Raw genomic sequence first — 17,083 nt, 5'->3', positions numbered from 1 at the left:
GAGATGTAGGGCATGAAAATTCATTTTAAATGCTTTGGGTCATGGCTTTTGTTTTCTCTAGCAAGGGTACAGCTTTTGACATTTGCTCTTTGTTTTCAGTCTGCCCAGGTCTTGTGGTATAAATGGCAGCAGGGCTGTGCAGAACTGGGCTGCCTGTTGCCTCTGCCAAGTATATCCAATGGAGATGTTTTTGATTGTGAGAAGGAGGAGAGGAACAGATGTGCATGTTGTGCCTTTGCTGTTTTAGCCATGTTCTCCAGTTTCATTTTGCTTATTAACCATGCAGATATGGTAGGAATTTTGTTACATTCCTGGTCACATTAACTGGCAAAGGTAAAAAGGATCAGTCATCCTCAAGGCACCGCCCTTGTGTCTCCTGTTCTCTCAGCCAGGTCCTGCTGGATTCTGTGCAGGTTTCGTCTAACAAGATGACCCTTTGTAAAGACTCCTTGTAGAGCTTGGTCTTGTTCTCCGAAACAGAGACTTTCACAGTAACATTTACACTAAATTGTCATACTTTTTTAAAGGGACAAACTTTGGTTTGAAAGGCCTTGTAAGTAGTTTCTGAACTGTATTAAATCAAACTATCACAATACCTTTAGATTCAGTCAGAAGAGAGATGCTGCACTTCAGCTTTGCCAGTTTCTACCTGCTGCAGTAAGTGAGAAACCACTTTGTAGCCTTCCATGGAATTTGCCTGTTTCTTTCTTGAGGAATGGGAACACAGGTTTCCAAAGCATCCTTTTAAAAGTGTTTGCTAGTGATGGGCATTTTTCCTAAGTTCTTTGTGTGGGCTAAGTGCATCTACTTTCTGTACAAGTAATAGCTTGGTAATCATTAGAAAAAGAAAAGCTGTGGGCAGTAGTTCAAAGTTACTGATAGAGTAACTGTCACTCTTCTGATGCGTTGCCCATATTTAGTGTCCCATTGAGCCGTTTTCTTGTACAGCTTTGATGTGTTTCTGGATTCTCTTTCACTCAAGGAGCTGAGGGATGGTCTACCCAGCTCTGTTAGACGTGATTGCAGGGTGACTCTGGACATGTATGTCCCTCTGATGGCAAACGGCAGAACCCAGGCAAGGAATTCTGATCTTGAGTATGTGCTGGCACCTGAATGCTGGGAGCAGACTTAGGGGCACAATGTGCAGAGGAGTTGTAGTCACTAAAAGTTAATTCTTCTTTCAGAACTTGTAAAAGGTTTCCAGTAATTAAAGGTTGGAATTTATTTCTGCAGTTCTGTGCAACGCTTCTTGGACTAAATAAATCTTGGTTTAGTTATCAAGCATTCTTATAGTAGTTAGAGAAGCCCTTTGAGAAATGGGCAGGGTTTTGGCATCATTGACCTGCACTGCCTTTTTTTGACTTGAGCTTTTTGAGGATTCTTTGTATTTTCCATGAATATCTTGGGGATGCCCAGCCAAGCTAACTGGAAAAAGTTATTAACTAAGAGAACATAACACAAAGGAGGAGCAGCCAAGAATCCCTGCACTGACCTATGTTCAAGGTGGAACAAAAGTGAGAAACTTTTGAAGGTTGTATTCAGATGAGCTGTTTTTTGAAAGAATCTTCTGTGTGACCTGGGGAAAGGCTACGTGTAACAAAGTCCCCAGCATTTGCCTACTCCTTGAGGAGACATGCAGGCTTGTTCTGTGCAAACCATTGATCTTTCCTCAAGAGAGACCGCAGCTCGAGCTGTATTTCTGCCAGGTGACTCTTGCAACCTACCTGTGGTTTCATTGTGACACTTGCAGAATCCAGGGATTTGGCCTGATGTGTAGTGAGCTCTGTCTGCCCTGCCTGTTTTCTGTTGGCTGTCAACATGTGTTTTGGCAGGATGTTGAACGGAAGAAAACCGCTAGTTACCAAAATCATGTTGCTTATTTTGAAGCCTTGTGTAGAGCAAGTGACTTGAAGCCAACTGCAGATTCCCCTTGGATATGTTCAGCTATGCTAGGGAAATTTTTTTCTAGTGTAAGTTGGCAGTGTAGCCAGCTACTATAACAGTAGCCCTCCTCCAGAAATTCTTCTGGAAGTAGAGCACAATAGGAGTGGGCATTTGGTAGTACATATAATAAAATGCTGTAAGCTCCACTTTGTGAGTCTGCTGTGATGACAGAGCTGTATGATATCATCTGTTTTGACTCAGCAGAACTGAAAATATGGCTAGCGGGAGGTATGCAGCAATGGCATCTGCCAGGAAGCCCCTTAAGGATAGGTGTTTCTTCCCAGTGCAGTGTTCACAAGGATAAACTCTGGAATTCATAAATTCCTGGAGGAGTCATTTCATAATGAGCATCTATGGAAAGTTGATGAGTTTGCGGGCCGTACTGCTTTGTGTTTTGAACACCTTGTGTTTTCAACTTCCAGTATACTTGATGTTAACACAAACCCACCGAAAATCCCATTGGCTAATGGTAACGTACCCTTTGGGCAACAGCTCTAATGCTATCATATTCCACGCTTAATCCACAGGTGAATATCTAAGTGCAAATTCAGCTATTACCTACTGTGTAACTTCCAAGAGTATATCAAGAAGGCCTCATTCCTCACTTCAGCACTAGTTTAACAAGCGTTACTGTTTTTTTCACTGTGTTTCCTAGGAGCCAACATCTTTCTTACCTCATCTGGACTGATTAAACTAGGAGACTTTGGCTGCTCAGTGAAACTGAAAAACAACACCCAGACAATGCCTGGAGAAGTGAACAGTACTTTGGGGACTGCAGGTAAGGAAGCATGTGCTAGGCAGATACCTTCCCTAGTTACCATAAAAGAAGATACCTCTGCCAAAAGTCTGGGCTGGAGTAAAATGGTGTGTTTCAGGGAAACTTGATTTTACCGTAGCTAGTTAGATGGGCTTTACATCCAGAAGCCAACAATGGGTGAATGATGTAACTGGAAAGACAAAATTATACTTGTCTGGTAATTATAAAGATGCTGGAGCTTGTGTTTTCTGGGGTTGTATCTTTCTCTGCAGCCTTGCTGAAACAGTACTGTTCTTTCTGAACAGCTGCTTAATCTATTTTTTTAAAAAATGAAAATAACTGAAAGCATGTACTGTACCAGCCTTTCCGCTATCACTTTTCAAACGCAAAGACAGTTATGCTGCAAGCGTGTCAAAGAACAAGAAGCGTGTCAAAGAACAAGAAGCCAGCAAATGACAAACTTAGCAAGAAAAGCTGAGCAGTAGTGCATTATAGACGTATTAAAAAACATTTGGTTTGCCCAGTTAATCACTTAATGTATACTGTTCCTTCTGCTGTATGAGCTGATGACATCATATGTGTTGTTTCAAAGCGTACATGGCTCCGGAAGTAATTACTAGAGCTAAAGGAGAAGGGCACGGACGGGCAGCAGACATCTGGAGCCTGGGCTGTGTTGTTATAGAGATGGTCACTGGCAAGGTAGGGATGTTTCATGTACTGAATGAGTGCAAACTGTTCTTAGCAGTTTCTCTGCAAATTCTGGTCCCACTCCCAGCAATTTGTCACACTTAAGTCGTCGAGCACTGGGGTGGTTTTTAATTTCCTGGGGTACAGAAATATACGCTCTGTTGGATAGCAAGTTACTCTGGAAACCTTGCACTTAACAATTCTGTTACCTGTTGCAGAGGCCTTGGCACGAATATGAGCACAACTTCCAGATCATGTATAAAGTGGGGATGGGTCATAAGCCTCCGATTCCTGACAAAGTGAGCCCAGAAGGGAAAGACTTCCTTTGCCACTGCCTGGAAAGTGACCCAAAGATGAGGTGGACGGCCAGCCAGCTCCTCGATCATCCTTTTGTCAAGGTTTGTCTCGTGGCTGTAGGTGGGAATTGGAAACAGCTTTTAGTTGGCTTCATCATTTGCAGCTGTGCCACAGGGCTTTGTATCATGGTGGGAGGCTGGTATCAAATTGTGGTGGGTTGGCCCTGGCTGGACACCAGGTGCCCACCAAAGCTGCTCTATTGCTCCCCCCCTCAGCTGGACAAGGGAGAAAATACATAATGAAAGGGTCATGGGTCAAGATAAGGGCAGGGAGAGATCATTCACCAGTTACCATGATGGGCAAAACAGACCCAACTTGGGGAAATTAGTTCAATTTATTACCGATCAAATCAGAGTAGGATAATGAGAAATAAAAATCTAAATCTTAAAACACCTTCCCCCCACCCCTCCCTTCTTCCCGGGCTCAGCTTTACTCCTGATTTTTTTTTTTTTTCTACCTCCTCCTGTCCAGTGGCACAGGGGGACCAGGAATGGGGATTGTGGTCAGCTCATAAGGTGTTGTCTCTGCCACTCCTTCCTCCTCAGGGGGAGGGCTCCTCACACGCTTACCCTGCTCCAGTGCGGGGTCCTTCCCAGAGGAGACAGTCCTCCATGAACTTCTCTAATGTGGGTCCTTCCCACGAGCTGCAGTTCTTCATGAACTGTTCCAGCATGGGTCCCCCATGGGGTCACAAGCCCTGCCAGCAAACCTCTTCCAGCGTGGGCTCTTCTCTCCATGGGCCCCCAGGTCCTGCCAGGAGCCTGCTCCAGCCCAGGCTTCCCACAGGGTCACAGCCTCCTTCGGGCATCCACCTGCTCTGACATGGGGTCCTCCACGGGCTGCAGGTGGATACCTGCTCCACTGTTAACCCCCATGGGCTGCAGGGGCACAGCCTGCCTCACCAGAGTCTTCTCCACGGGCTGCAGGGGAATCTCTGCTCTGGTGCCTGGAGCACCTCCTCCTCCTCCTTCACTGGCCCTGGTGCCTGCAGAGCTGTTCCTCTCACATATTCTCACTCCTCTCTCTGGCTGCAGTTGCACAACAGATTTTTTTTTTTTTTTTTTTTCCCCTCCCTTCTTAAATACATTATCCAGAGGTGCTGCCACCGTAGCTGATGGACTCGGCCTTGGCCAGCGGTGGGTCTGTCTTGGAGCCAGCTGGCATTGCCCTTTTGGACATAGGGGAATCTTCTCTCAGAAGCCACCCCTGTAGCACCCCTGCTACCAAAACTTTGCCACACAAACCCAGTACACAAGTTGATGCTGTCCAGAAAACAAGGTTTGGCAGCTCTTCAGGTGCACGTGTGATGTTGCTGGTAAATATTTGACTAAAAGAACCTGGTGTGCACCACGCAATAAACTTTCACTGCTCTTTTGAGATGCGTTATCTTTATATTAAAAAGACTTGTCAACCTTCAGCTTAGTGGCAGTTAATTGGATCTGAAGGGCTATATGCCTAAAACTTTAGCGAGTACACATGCGGAGACTTCTATAATATAGAGATAATAAGGGTCCCCTCCATAAAAAGTGAAACAAGCACATGTGTGAGAACTGTGCCATCCTTCAGTGCACGGGTCTGCTTTTCTTTTAAGTTTCTACTTAATAATCAGTTCATATTGAATGTCTGTCTGGCAGTTGGCATAACTATCTGCAGTTCTTGCATGAACTTTGGTTTAATCTTTGCTTAAGAATAGGCAAATATTCACAGCCACAAATTTAGGTGTATTAGTAACTTCTTTTTTTGAAGAAGTAGGAGCGTGGTAGGTTAATGAGTTCTGTCCCATTTTTCAGCATAAAGCTGTTCACTTTGGTATTCTGGTTCGGTAACAGCATGTTTGGGGTTCATCATACCTATCCTTCTCATCAGTGCAAGCGTAGCCAAATCCCATCCAATGCAGAGGTGGAGTTGCATGGTGACAGGGGAGACGTCAGGATGCGTATATAAGTAGTTGTGATTTGTTATCTGTATAACAAGGGAGAAAGAAGAAAGCTTCAAAGGTGTTCAGTGAAGGTGCTGAAGAAATTGATCTGTTGTCGTCTTCCTGCGGCAGGAGGGAGACAATTGAATTGATTGCCTCTTGTCCTCTTCACAGGTTTGCACAGATGAAGAATGAAGTTATTCAATCTCTGACCTTTTTTATTCTGGCAAAATATCTTTTAATCACTACTGTATGTAATATTTACATAAAGACTGTGCTGAGAAACAGTATAAAAGTTGAATTTACGAAGACTGCACAAGTGACGAGCGTCACTTCCTCTGCTGCTCCTGTATGTTTTACTTGGCACATGTTGCTCCTGTGACGGTGTCCGCGAGTTGGAAGAAGCTGCATGTTTCAGTGAAAGTGCCATTACTACTGTATATGGACCATACCTTTTTTGTTCTTTCTCCCGTTTCTCATTTGATTGAGAACTGTAATGTTAATATGTAGTATTTTTGAACTCTTTAGGTTCAGAAAAATGCTGTAGTGTTATCAGGCGTTATGGACCTTGTTTTTTAATCTGTTTGTTGAGTGCACTGACTGTGAACTTTTACTGGTTTTTTGTTTATTTGTTTTTGGCAAGCTTCAGATTTGTTATGCACAAGGCTGATTAATGAAATTTTTAAAAAAGTTTTTTCTCAATAAATGGTTTATTTTAGGAGCTGTTGGTGAAGGGTTTTTCTTCTGAAATTAAGTACGTGGGGTCATATCACACTAAACATTTTTTTTCAATGCCTGTTTAAGACTGCTCAGCTAACCTAACGGGAAGAAGCTTCCCTTATGTTGCAGTAGTCAATGTTTTGCCAAGTTCAAGATGTGTAGAAGCAGCTTCCACTACACAAGTGGTAACAGAATTAGGGTCCCTCCTTCATCTGCTCCTGAGGAAAATAAGGTGATGTGCAATTCCTGACGCTACCGAGTACCTAAGGGATAGAGTCATAGTCCGAAATAACTTTCTTCTTGAATGTGAGTACTGCAAACAGGGAATGGTCTGCATGGCATTTCTGGGGCCAAGAGGAGAATCAGATAACATTATTCTTGTGTTCTGCTTGGCAAAACCAAGAACTTGTTGTTAAGAGGTTTTTAAAACTGATTTCTGATCCTGGACTTTGACTTCCCACCACCCTGCAGCTGTCGTCAGTCTCAGAAAATGGAGACACATTAGAAGTGGTTAGCAATTAGATCAAGTGTTGCAGACTATTTTGTTTGGCTTCCTATTACAGATTACTTAAAACTGTTACTTGTAAACTTGCAGTAATGCCTTACATGTTCCTGTTACAGTTTTAGACCTTAATATGGGTAACTTACAAAGCAGAGAACTTGCTTTTAATATTTGGCTTTATTCTAAAGTCCTGTCTCTTACTTCACAAATCCTTGGTTTGTTACAGGTGGGGGATAGCTTTCAGCAGCTGGGTGAGCTGTTGAGAAGGTATGATGAAATCTGACATTTAAATGTAGGAAAGCGTGAGCCTCACGGTGTGGGTCATCAATGCAGTGTATCTAGGCTCTCAAAAAAAAACCAAAAACAAAACAAAACAAACAAAAACAAACAAGCAAACAAAAAAAACACACAAAAAAAAAAACCCAGCCACAATGCTGAGTTTAAACAAAGACTTTTCCTTCTCTTCAGTACTCTATTTTCAGTCACGATAGGAGTATGACTGTGGAAGCATCTGAGGTAAAAGTCCTGCCCCTGGCCTGCTGTGTGCCTCACACATATTCTGTGGTGTATCAGAAGTATGAGAGTGGTTTGTATCCTTATTTGCCTTGTTTCAGGTGCCCTTGTACCTACACAGGAACAGCGGACATCATTTAGGAATCGGCATAAAGGTGAAAAGTAAAACCAGCTCATTGCCCGCCAAAAGAAAACTCATTCACGACATGTCAGCTTTTTATACTTTTATTTTTGTATAAACAAATGTTAAGACTACTTTTGTTAAGGCAGTTGTAGAACATAGAGTTGCTTGTGGGGATGAGAGGCAAACACTGCTTCCTGATGACATACATCGTTCTTTTAATACAGTGAACTGGACCAGTTTAACTTTGGCAAGTACCATTAAGCTTTCTCTGTTTGCCAGTGAACGCTGGAAGGGGCCGGTGGTGCGGTCCTTGGGTGCCGGGACGTCTAGAAGTGCTTAGGAGGATGGATCCAGGAGTGGCACGTCTGGCCCTCAGCCTGTTCTAAGGGTTGGTGCCATGGAAAATGGGTATGACATAATCTGAATACTCTTTCAAAAGTATTTGCATGTTTGGTATTTTCCTCTGGGAGAAGTGGCACTGCATGCAGTTGGAAAGAACTAAGATTCATAAGGAATGTTAAATGTCTCCCTACCAACATGTTAAATCAGTGGCTCTTTAAAATTAAAAAGAAAAAAAGCTTGTTTCTAGCACTACATGAATGTGTGTGTTTGCTGTTCAGAACTATCCACCTGTGCGTATAAGGGTTTAACCACTCTGAGAAAAGCCCACTGCATCTGCCAGGTAAGGGTTACAGGAAAATGCTAGCTTGGAGAGATATTTTCTCTGTCCCACCCATTTTCAAAAAGTCTTGTGTACAGTGTCTTCAGGCCTGGCTCATTACTGTGCCTGATGCAGTACTATGGGATCGCTGGGCCTTCAGCTGCTCTGACAGGTTATAATACTCAGTTTTCCACGGTTAAGATTGTTTTAGCAAATAGAGGTGCAGGGTGTGTGCTTTGTTCAGAGACCAGCTTTATAAGCATGGCAGTATTCGCTGATCCTTGGGCTCTTATTTATTTCATGTGTTGAAAAACCACACGCTGAAGCCCATGTTTGCGTTCATGACATTGTACAGCCTATTCCAGAAATCTTCAGAGCATTGGGAAAACATGCGTACACAAGATAGGGAGGGGAAAAAGCCCACAAAACTAGTCCCTCACACTTCCCAAGGCCTATATTCCTTCCTGGTGTACATTTTACTGCCTCCATGCTCAAAAAAACCTTTACTTACTACCCCATGCTAAAAGCACTAGTACACCTGCTCTTGTGGTGCTGCGTATTGGAAAGACTAGTTTCTAGATGCTCTGATGTACTGAACAGCAAATGCATGTTTCATGGAATGACTCATGTTCTGTTGGATTACCCTCTGTTGCTTCTGGCCTCTGTTATATTATAGGAAGAGAGAAATGTTTTTAATACCAACTGGTAGAACTAAGACTGCTCACTTTCTTCTCTGGAGACACACAGGCTGTGCATTCCTAGACTAGTGCAGTTTAGTCCTATGTGCAATGAAAATGCACCATCACTGAAAGTGTCAATCATAATCCCCACTGCTCAGTATCAGTATCTTTAAATTTTAAAGGTTTGGGTTTTTTTCAATCATAATTGCTGGGAGTTGGGAGTCCCCTCTTTTCCTTTTTTTCAAACAAGCTCTTTTTAGTGACTTACCCTTAACTCTTGTTAAACTCTTGTTTTTAAAAAAAGAGGAGGATGCCCTGGAATCAGTACCAGGGATGTCAGAACAACAGTTTTCCCAAGGGCCTCAGTTCTAGTTTTATTTAATTCAGAAGGGTGTCAAAGCAAGTCCAGACAGCCATAAAAAACTGATGCCGTGCCGCTGCCCTAGGTGTGTCTCCTCCTTCCCCTCTTCTCCCCAAAAGAAAAAGCAAAATAGAATTTAAGTATTACCTCAGGCTGACTGTTGTGAGACACCATGTAAACTAATTTATCAGAAAAGACAGACAAGCGGATTAATTGGGATCACAACAGTATGGGGTGTGGGGCATAACTTTTAATGCACGCTTTGCATTAGTTACAGGATACCCAGTTGTTTTGTTTCCACCATTGCTAGGAAGGCCTAGAATTTCAGTCAGTGTTTAAAGCTGAAAGGAATTTATTACCTCAGTTTTTCCAAACTATAAATGGCATTTACTCTCAAAAGAATTACAGGTTTCAGCCATCCCTCTGAGGTACTGCCTGGGGAGAGATGTGGCAGTGGGTAACTTAGCTCTGCTCAGGCCCCAGGGCCAAATTCCACCCCAGGTTATGTCGCTGCAAGGCTCCGATGAAACAAAGTGGGCCCTTAGCCAGGGTCTGGCTGACGCGTTACAGGGCCCACGTGGTGCGCACTGTCACGAAGTTCGAGGTGTAGAAAAGCTCTACTGCCAGTTCAGTGGAGCTGCTTCGGTCCAATACTGCTATAACCAGGCAGAGCATCATACTGTATTTAAACACTGACAGATTATGGTTGTTGAATTGTTAACATGTGATTTATACAACTATCAATTTTAATCATCTTGTAACAATCTTCTGACATTTATCCATTCCTTAGAGCACATTAAGAAAGATAAAGCCTGCACCTCTGGTTAGTTTCCAGGTAGTCTCATCATACAAGCACATTGGATTTATTTTTTTTTTTTTTTCCCCTCCTTCAAAACTTAGGACACTTCATAGGAAAACAAACCAACCAAACAAATGCAAACCTGGTGTGGAGAGTATACGAAGGATTGCATCTTTCAAGCATGTCACCCAGCCCAAACCCCCAGAGAAAAATAACAGGAGCACAAATTCAGATATACGTGGCAATTGCTCTTCCTACCCATCCTCTGATCTCACTTGAAGGACCATGATATGCACTTAAGAGTTTTCAGAAGTTGCATTTGTTCCCTTTGGATTGAAGCAGTCTCTGAAGATACTACTTTTGTTTCTGCTTGTTGTCATTGTTGCCATAGGTGGAGCCCTTGTTAATTTCTGTAACCCCTATCATCCACCTGACACCAACAGAAGCTGCAAAATAAATAAAAATAAAGTTAAAAGCTGCTCACAGGCAAAGACTGAAGGTCAGTAAAGGTGTTGCATTTTGAGAGACTAACAGTGTTCTCAGCTTTGCAGCAGCACAGCATTAAGGGTAACTACCTGTACTTGATCTTTGATGAAAGGCACAACCCTGCGCCCCTGTATCAAGCAAGCTGCCCAGGGTATTTCATTAAGGATGACGCGAGGCTGCTGGCCTCAGGCCAGGAGCACCCTCTCCCACCAGCAGGGAAGATGTTACGTGAACCAACACAAGCGTAAGAGGCACTGGCACAATGTGCCCAGCCCTGTTAAACCTTAGACAAGGCTGGCTGTGAAATGGGGGGGTGGCTTTGGGGCTTGCTGGTGTTACCTGTCCCCGGAGTTGAGGGACGAAATATGCTGATGTGACAGGGAAGGGAATTCTGCCTACTTTTAACAGACCCTGTGCCTGGAAGAGCACAAGCATGTGCAAGGGTGCTTCAGATCTTGATTAAAAAAAAAGAAGTGGCATTTTTTAACTACAGCTCATGAAACAGTCCATTACAAGGGACCAGATTAATTTAAAAGACTTTTATAGCTGATTTAGTGGTAATAATTCACTATGCGCAGCGTTTGTTTTTTGATTTTTTTAAAAAATTTTTTTATATTTCCTGAAGTGACTATGGAAGTTAAGTTAAACACAACTTAGCCTAAGCCCTCCAGCCCCTTTCACAGCTGCTTTTCTTTTCTTTTTTTTTTTTTTTTTGTAAAGGGCTCGGCTGCCCACACTGTACATACTCAGAAAAGCCATACATGTGCTACAGCACCCTCTGTCCTGGCCTTTGCTGCTCTTTAGCACAGGAATGGGAGAGGGCTGAAAGAAAAATCATCTTTATTGTGCAGGTGGTTGAACACTGGCACGGGCTGCCCAGGGAGGTTGTGGAGCCTCCATCCTTGGAGATATTCAAAACCCAATGGGACACAGCCCTGAGCAACCTGCTGTAGCTGACCCTGCTCTGAGCTGGGCTTTTGACTAGATGGTCTCCAGAGGTGCCTTCCCACCTCACCTACTGTCTTCCGTCTGATTTGCTTGGATGAAAGGCGCTGTGTATTTTGTTCTTTTAAAATACCAGCACTTGAGAACAAACCGATCAGCTAGAGTCATGTTTTGTAGTATGACAGTAAAGTGACAGTTTTTAGAAGTGCAAGTGGTAACTGGATACAAGAGATGGGGCACTCGTGTGACACAGCAATGGCTGACCAGACAGTGGTGCAGTGGGGAAGCTGGGCTGCCCGTGGGGCTGCCCTCGGGGCTCCTGGATGCTGAGGCACCAGCCGTGCAGTCAACAGCCCAGAAAGGCAGATGGCTCCTAGGGAGGTCACTGTCACTGTTAGTCTGTGGATGGAAATGCACATAACTGGGACAAGTGAAGGGTTTCACAAACAGAAGGAGAAAAAAAACTCCGCATCTCTGACATTTAAACAGCCAAGAGCTAGGGGAGACAAGAGATCCAACATGGAGCCTGCAGTCTGGGATCATAACATAATAAGCATGAAATCATTAAGATTTTAACCAGAAGGGATAGAAACAGCATCTGGAGATGGACACAGAGCATAAATAAGAGCAGCTGTTATAGCAACCACACAGCACATTGGGGTTTTCATCCAGTTCCAAGAATGCCACTGCCTAGACACCAAAAAAATACCTAGTTCAGCAGTTCAGACTTTTTTTTTTTTAATCCTCCTTTGCCCCCTGGCAGAAGCTGCCATTGGCCTTCTGTCCTCGTTTCACCCTGCAGCCCTCAGCACCCTGGGGAAGGTGGGGTGCAAGGAGAAGGTACTGTTTATGTTTTCTAAGCCTGTGGAAGCAAGTGGGGTAAGTGCTGAAATGCCTCAGCGGTTTCTCCCTGGACTGCCTGCCTCCTCTCCACAACTCTCCCAAAGCCTTAGTGTACACCTGTGCTGGTTTTGGCTGGGATCAAGTTAAGTTTCTTCACAGTAGCAAGTATGGGACTATGGTCTGGATTTGCACTGGAAACAGTGTTGATAACAGAGGGATGTTTTAGTTATTGCTGAGCAGTGCTCACAGAGGCAGGGTCTTTTCTGCTCCTCACCCCACCCCACCAGCAAGTGGCTGGGGGTGCACAAGTAGCTGGGAGGGGGCACAGCTGGGACAGCTGACCCCAACTGACCAAAGGGATAGTCCACACCGTATGACATCATGCTCAGCATATAGAGCTGGGGGAAGAAGGAAAAGGGGGATGTTCAGAGTCATGGCACTTGTCTTCCCAAGTGACCATTAAGCCTGATGGAGCCCTGTGTTCCAGGAGATGGCTGAACACCTGCCTGCCCATGGGAAGTAGGCAATTAATTCCTTGTTTTGCTTTGCTTGTGGGCATGGCTTTTGCTTTACCTATTAAACCGTCTTTATTGCAAGCCACAAGTTTTCTCACTTTAACCCTTCTGATTCTCTCCCCCATCCCGCCAGAGGGGAGTGAGCGAGCGGCTGGGTGGGGCTTAGTTGCCAGCTGGGGCTAAACCATGACAATAACCTAGTGATACCATCATGTTTAAGGATTTATTCTGCTGCTGTTTTAAATACAACTCTAGTAAGGGGAGCTTAGGGTTTTGTTTTTTCATGACAAGGAAGCGGAGAAAGGGAGATCAAGCAGGAATTGTGCCTAACTTAATCAGCTGTGAGAGTTTAAGCCTACCCTGAGAAGAGCAGGAGAGAGAAGCTATCAGCTGAGGCATCCCTGCACTGCCACACAGCAAACTACAGAAGGTACCTGAGCTCCTGCCGTCTTCCTACCCATCCTTACCCACCAGTCAAAATATGCAGGAGGTTGCTGAGGCCCTGCTCTGCCTGCCAGAGTTCTGGGGGCTGGGGGAGGGCTGAGCTAACACAAATCGACAGAGCCAATAGTGTGATCTCGTTCCTGGAACACTTTAGCTCCAGGAAAACCACCACCTCCACACATAGTACCACATCCCTCAGTAAAACCTTAGCTCAGCACAGAGGATTTCCTCTGAGCGAGAGAGCTTTTCTCTCACACCTCAGGATTTCTTCTCATCTGTTACCTGGGGTTTGTACCACACAGCAAGTGCTATAAGCAGCACAGCAGGTAGGGGCATAAAAAATTCCCATATATAGTCTGCTGGACACCTGAGTTATATAGGTTATACATCGAAATAAAGATTTGTAGAACTAAAGCTTATACAAATGGTAAAACTGCCACTGAGGGCCTATCTTAAATATTATAAAGGAGAACGAACAAGCAAGTAAAAAAACCCCAGCAGTTTGGGGCACCAGGCTGAAAGGCCAGATTGTCTGGCAGCTCCACCAGCAGAATGAACACAAGCAGAACCCTGTACACGGTTTATATACTGTTGTAAAACTTACTGTAACACTGCTGGCTCATGCACTCCTCACCTTCCACTCATCTCAGCCTATGGGCATCAAGAGCCTCGCTGCCCAGATCACATCACACTCCAACCACCCTTTGGTCCAAAATGCGCTTGACACTGTCAAGTCACCAAGGACTCACTCTCACAGTTTCTACCATGATCCATTGAAACAGGTTTCCTAATGGCACTGTGCACATACTGTACAGCAGACATACAACAGCTCCTGCAGAATCAAAGCTGGCTCACTACTACTTACGCTTGGTTCAAAAGAAATACTTCTCTCACCTATGACGGATACATCACTGCTGGCCCCACACCATAAGCCCAAATGCCATTATGCTTTTCGCATAGACATGGAAGAGCTACTTCTTCATTTGAAGGCCAAGAGAAGCTCTCTCATCTTTTACATACAGAACCAACAATCCCCCTTTAACCGCTTTGACAGCTGTGTAATAAAGTAATTCTAGAGCATGAAGGTTGTCCTCTTCAACACAAGTTACCAAAACATGAAAGGCAACCAACCTCTGGGTTCTTTGGAGCCGAATGAGTTTGGGGAAGCAGGAGGAGACAAAAAAAAGCTGCTGTCAAATACAGATATTTGACAGACTCACTCACTGCTTTAACACCAAAATATCAGCCCAGGTTTTAAATAGCAGTTGTGAGTTAAGTACATAAATCTGTTGCCATGTGTCCTAGGAAACAAAAGCCAGTTTTCAAGAGAGACTTTTGGCCCTCCAACTGCTTCAGCATTTATCCTCTGGAGCAGGGACTGCCTTGTATTGGTTCAAGTAGTATCACAAAGGGCTCCTGGCCCCGGACTGGTAGTTAGATATTAGCACAATGCAAGGATTGTTACGATTATAAATAGCCAAACTGCTGCACAACAAAGCAAGAGGGGACGGCTCAGCATTCTCAGTATAAAGAGGAGACATTGTTTATTTAGGGCTGAAAGTGTTTGAGCTGAACCAGCAGAGCTATATATACATTGGTTATTCATTCGCTGGATCCAAGAGTTAGGGTCTGCAGGATTACAGTGCTTTCACTCCAGCTAGACTGCCCTGCCATAAGGCATTTCTCTTACGGTTCCTTCGACCTGAACAGCCGGTTACTTACAAGCCAGTAAGTGTTTTACTGGAGAGCACAATTAGGAGAGACTGTCTAAAAGACAAATGACAGGGAAAAGGAAGCAGAAGGTACCAGGTAAAAGGACCTCCTAGTCCCTCCGCTCTTTCCTATCTCAGAAGGTTTAGGAATATCTTGTGCTATCTGCACTTATGCCAATAAAAGTAATGTTATCAGGTACTAAAATCTGCCCTTAGAAACAGCAATCTACTTATAATGGGCTATTAGGGACTGCAATAAGCTTCCTGATTCTGGAGTATCAGGTGAGCTATCAAATTGCCATATAAAAAATGTCCCAAAGCTACCTATGCTGCTTCAGTTACCGAGCAGAGGGAAAAGGTCTACTAGGAGCAATGTGAAAAGGTGATTTTATCACCTGATCACAATGTTAAATAAATCCATCTGATTTACAGAAAAAGCTTCCTTTTACATTGTTAAGCCAGCAGGTACCAATCACTGCTCACACTGGAAAAAGACAGCGAGTACAGTCCTCCCAGCTTTGCTACAAACTGGCTCTGCCAGGTGGACAGTTCCAACCGGCACCAAGAGTCACAACCTCCAAGGTACATTTCTGTTCATCTACCGCTACCTCCCAACATTGTAGAAGTCACTTCTGAGACCTTGCCTAAGGCTGGAGACAAACTGCAAAATGAAATACTGGTTGTTCCTCTGTCAGAAGACAGCTGTATCACTCCCAGGACATTCATGACAGAGATACCCCTTCGGATATAAAACCCAGTTTGGGGAGAACAGCCTTGCTACAGAAACTCAGCTATTGGCTGCAAAAGTCAATGTGACAGCTTAGGCTGAAGTTTTTAGATGCTTCCACAGAAAGAGACCAATGATTCCCAACCAGCAATAACATTGCTTTTAAAGGGATATAGTTAAACAGAAGCAGACTGTAACACACTAAGGCAACTGCTGCTCTTTTGGTGAGCAATGACACATCCATTTTTAAGTGAGTAGGATAAACCAGCTTTGCTTTTTGTTTGTTTTGCTGAAGGCTGAGCTTCCTTCCACTCCCACAGATTCTCCCCCCTCCACACCTTCACGGAGGTGGCTGGCTGAGTCTAATCAGGTGACAGCCACTACTACAGGCAATGCAGTATCTTCTGCTGCGCCACAAATGTGGCCAATTACAAGCACTTGGGCTTGATCACACCAGGTATTCAGAATGAGAATAGAGCTGTTGCTAAGCATGGGGGTCTTTCAAAGATTGCCAAGGACTGCAACCTGCAGCATCCCACGAATGTGGCAGGTACGTATGGGGCAGCAGTGAGCCATTAATCTCACCACTCTTAATGCATTCCTCAGCTGTTTAGCAGCCTGGGAACTCAGACGTTCATTCTGGCAGCAGACTGCTGCTGTAGCTTTCTGTTAGCTCCAGTGTTACAAATAACCTGAGAACCTTTGGATTATCACTGCATTCAAAAGAGGACTCACAGCAGCCTGCTTATTAATCTTTCCTTGTGGCTAGAAGCAGAAGGAAGCTAAGTGGGGAGTAAGACAGCAAGAAAGTGGGGCTCCATTCTTAGTAGCATCATAGATATTCTTCTTTACAGGTTCTTTCCCTCCCTTCCTCATAGAGAGAAGATGTGACCTAGTTGTAAAGGCCACTAATGGCAAGACGGTATTGCACTTACAGTGGGGGGTGCGGTGTCACTCAACTAAATTAATAAGGGCTAAATCCAGAAACATCACAGATGCCACAATGCCAAGCATTAAAGCATCCAGCCCTGAGGTTAAAATCCAGGCCCCTAAATTATGCGGTGAGGCTCCCTGTGAATGGTACAGAAGGCATGAGGCACTTTGGAATGGCACCTGAACAACCAGCCCACTGAGTGGAGAAGCTGAATTAAGAGGAAATGCTGAAGGAAAGATGAGAAATTTAAAAAACGTTGCAACAGCTAAGCTTCTGTGCTCCATTATGCCATCATTCCACAGCCCAGTATGAAACAGACTACACAGGCATTTCTTCCAAAGGCAGAACAAATGCCCTCTTGAGTGCTATTGCCAGGAACATAGCATTTGCAATGGTGTCGTATCTCATCCTGCCCACTGCTGTATACCTATTTTGAACAAGAGCACAAGGGAGA

At 44.3% G+C, this 17,083-nt stretch overlaps 2 protein-coding genes across 8 annotated transcripts in view; one reads left to right on the top strand and one right to left on the bottom strand.

The window, feature by feature from the left end:
- MAP3K4 (mitogen-activated protein kinase kinase kinase 4) overlaps nucleotides 1-6,384 on the top strand; it is a 74,999-nt gene extending 68,615 nt beyond the window's left edge. For all 5 annotated transcript variants that reach the window (XM_064446950.1, XM_064446947.1, XM_064446946.1 and 2 more), the window contains 4 exons: nucleotides 2,600-2,722; nucleotides 3,294-3,400; nucleotides 3,607-3,786; nucleotides 5,838-6,384. In XM_064446950.1, the coding sequence (XP_064303020.1) occupies nucleotides 2,600-2,722; nucleotides 3,294-3,400; nucleotides 3,607-3,786; nucleotides 5,838-5,858 (431 nt within the window). In that variant the 3' untranslated portion in view covers nucleotides 5,859-6,384. The remainder of the gene's footprint in view (nucleotides 1-2,599; nucleotides 2,723-3,293; nucleotides 3,401-3,606; nucleotides 3,787-5,837) is intronic.
- Nucleotides 6,385-7,607: 1,223 nt separating this feature from the next.
- AGPAT4 (1-acylglycerol-3-phosphate O-acyltransferase 4) overlaps nucleotides 7,608-17,083 on the bottom strand; it is a 91,139-nt gene continuing 81,663 nt past the window's right edge. For all 3 annotated transcript variants that reach the window (XM_064446945.1, XM_064446943.1, XM_064446944.1), the window contains one exon: nucleotides 7,608-10,469. In XM_064446945.1, the coding sequence (XP_064303015.1) occupies nucleotides 10,378-10,469 (92 nt within the window). In that variant the 3' untranslated portion in view covers nucleotides 7,608-10,377. The remainder of the gene's footprint in view (nucleotides 10,470-17,083) is intronic.

The sequence above is a fragment of the Phalacrocorax carbo genome, chromosome 3 (assembly GCF_963921805.1).
Source record: "Phalacrocorax carbo chromosome 3, bPhaCar2.1, whole genome shotgun sequence".
Taxonomy (NCBI): domain Eukaryota; kingdom Metazoa; phylum Chordata; class Aves; order Suliformes; family Phalacrocoracidae; genus Phalacrocorax; species Phalacrocorax carbo.
The sequence above is the reverse complement of the archived record's forward strand: the minus strand, read 5'-3'. Positions and strand labels throughout refer to the sequence as shown.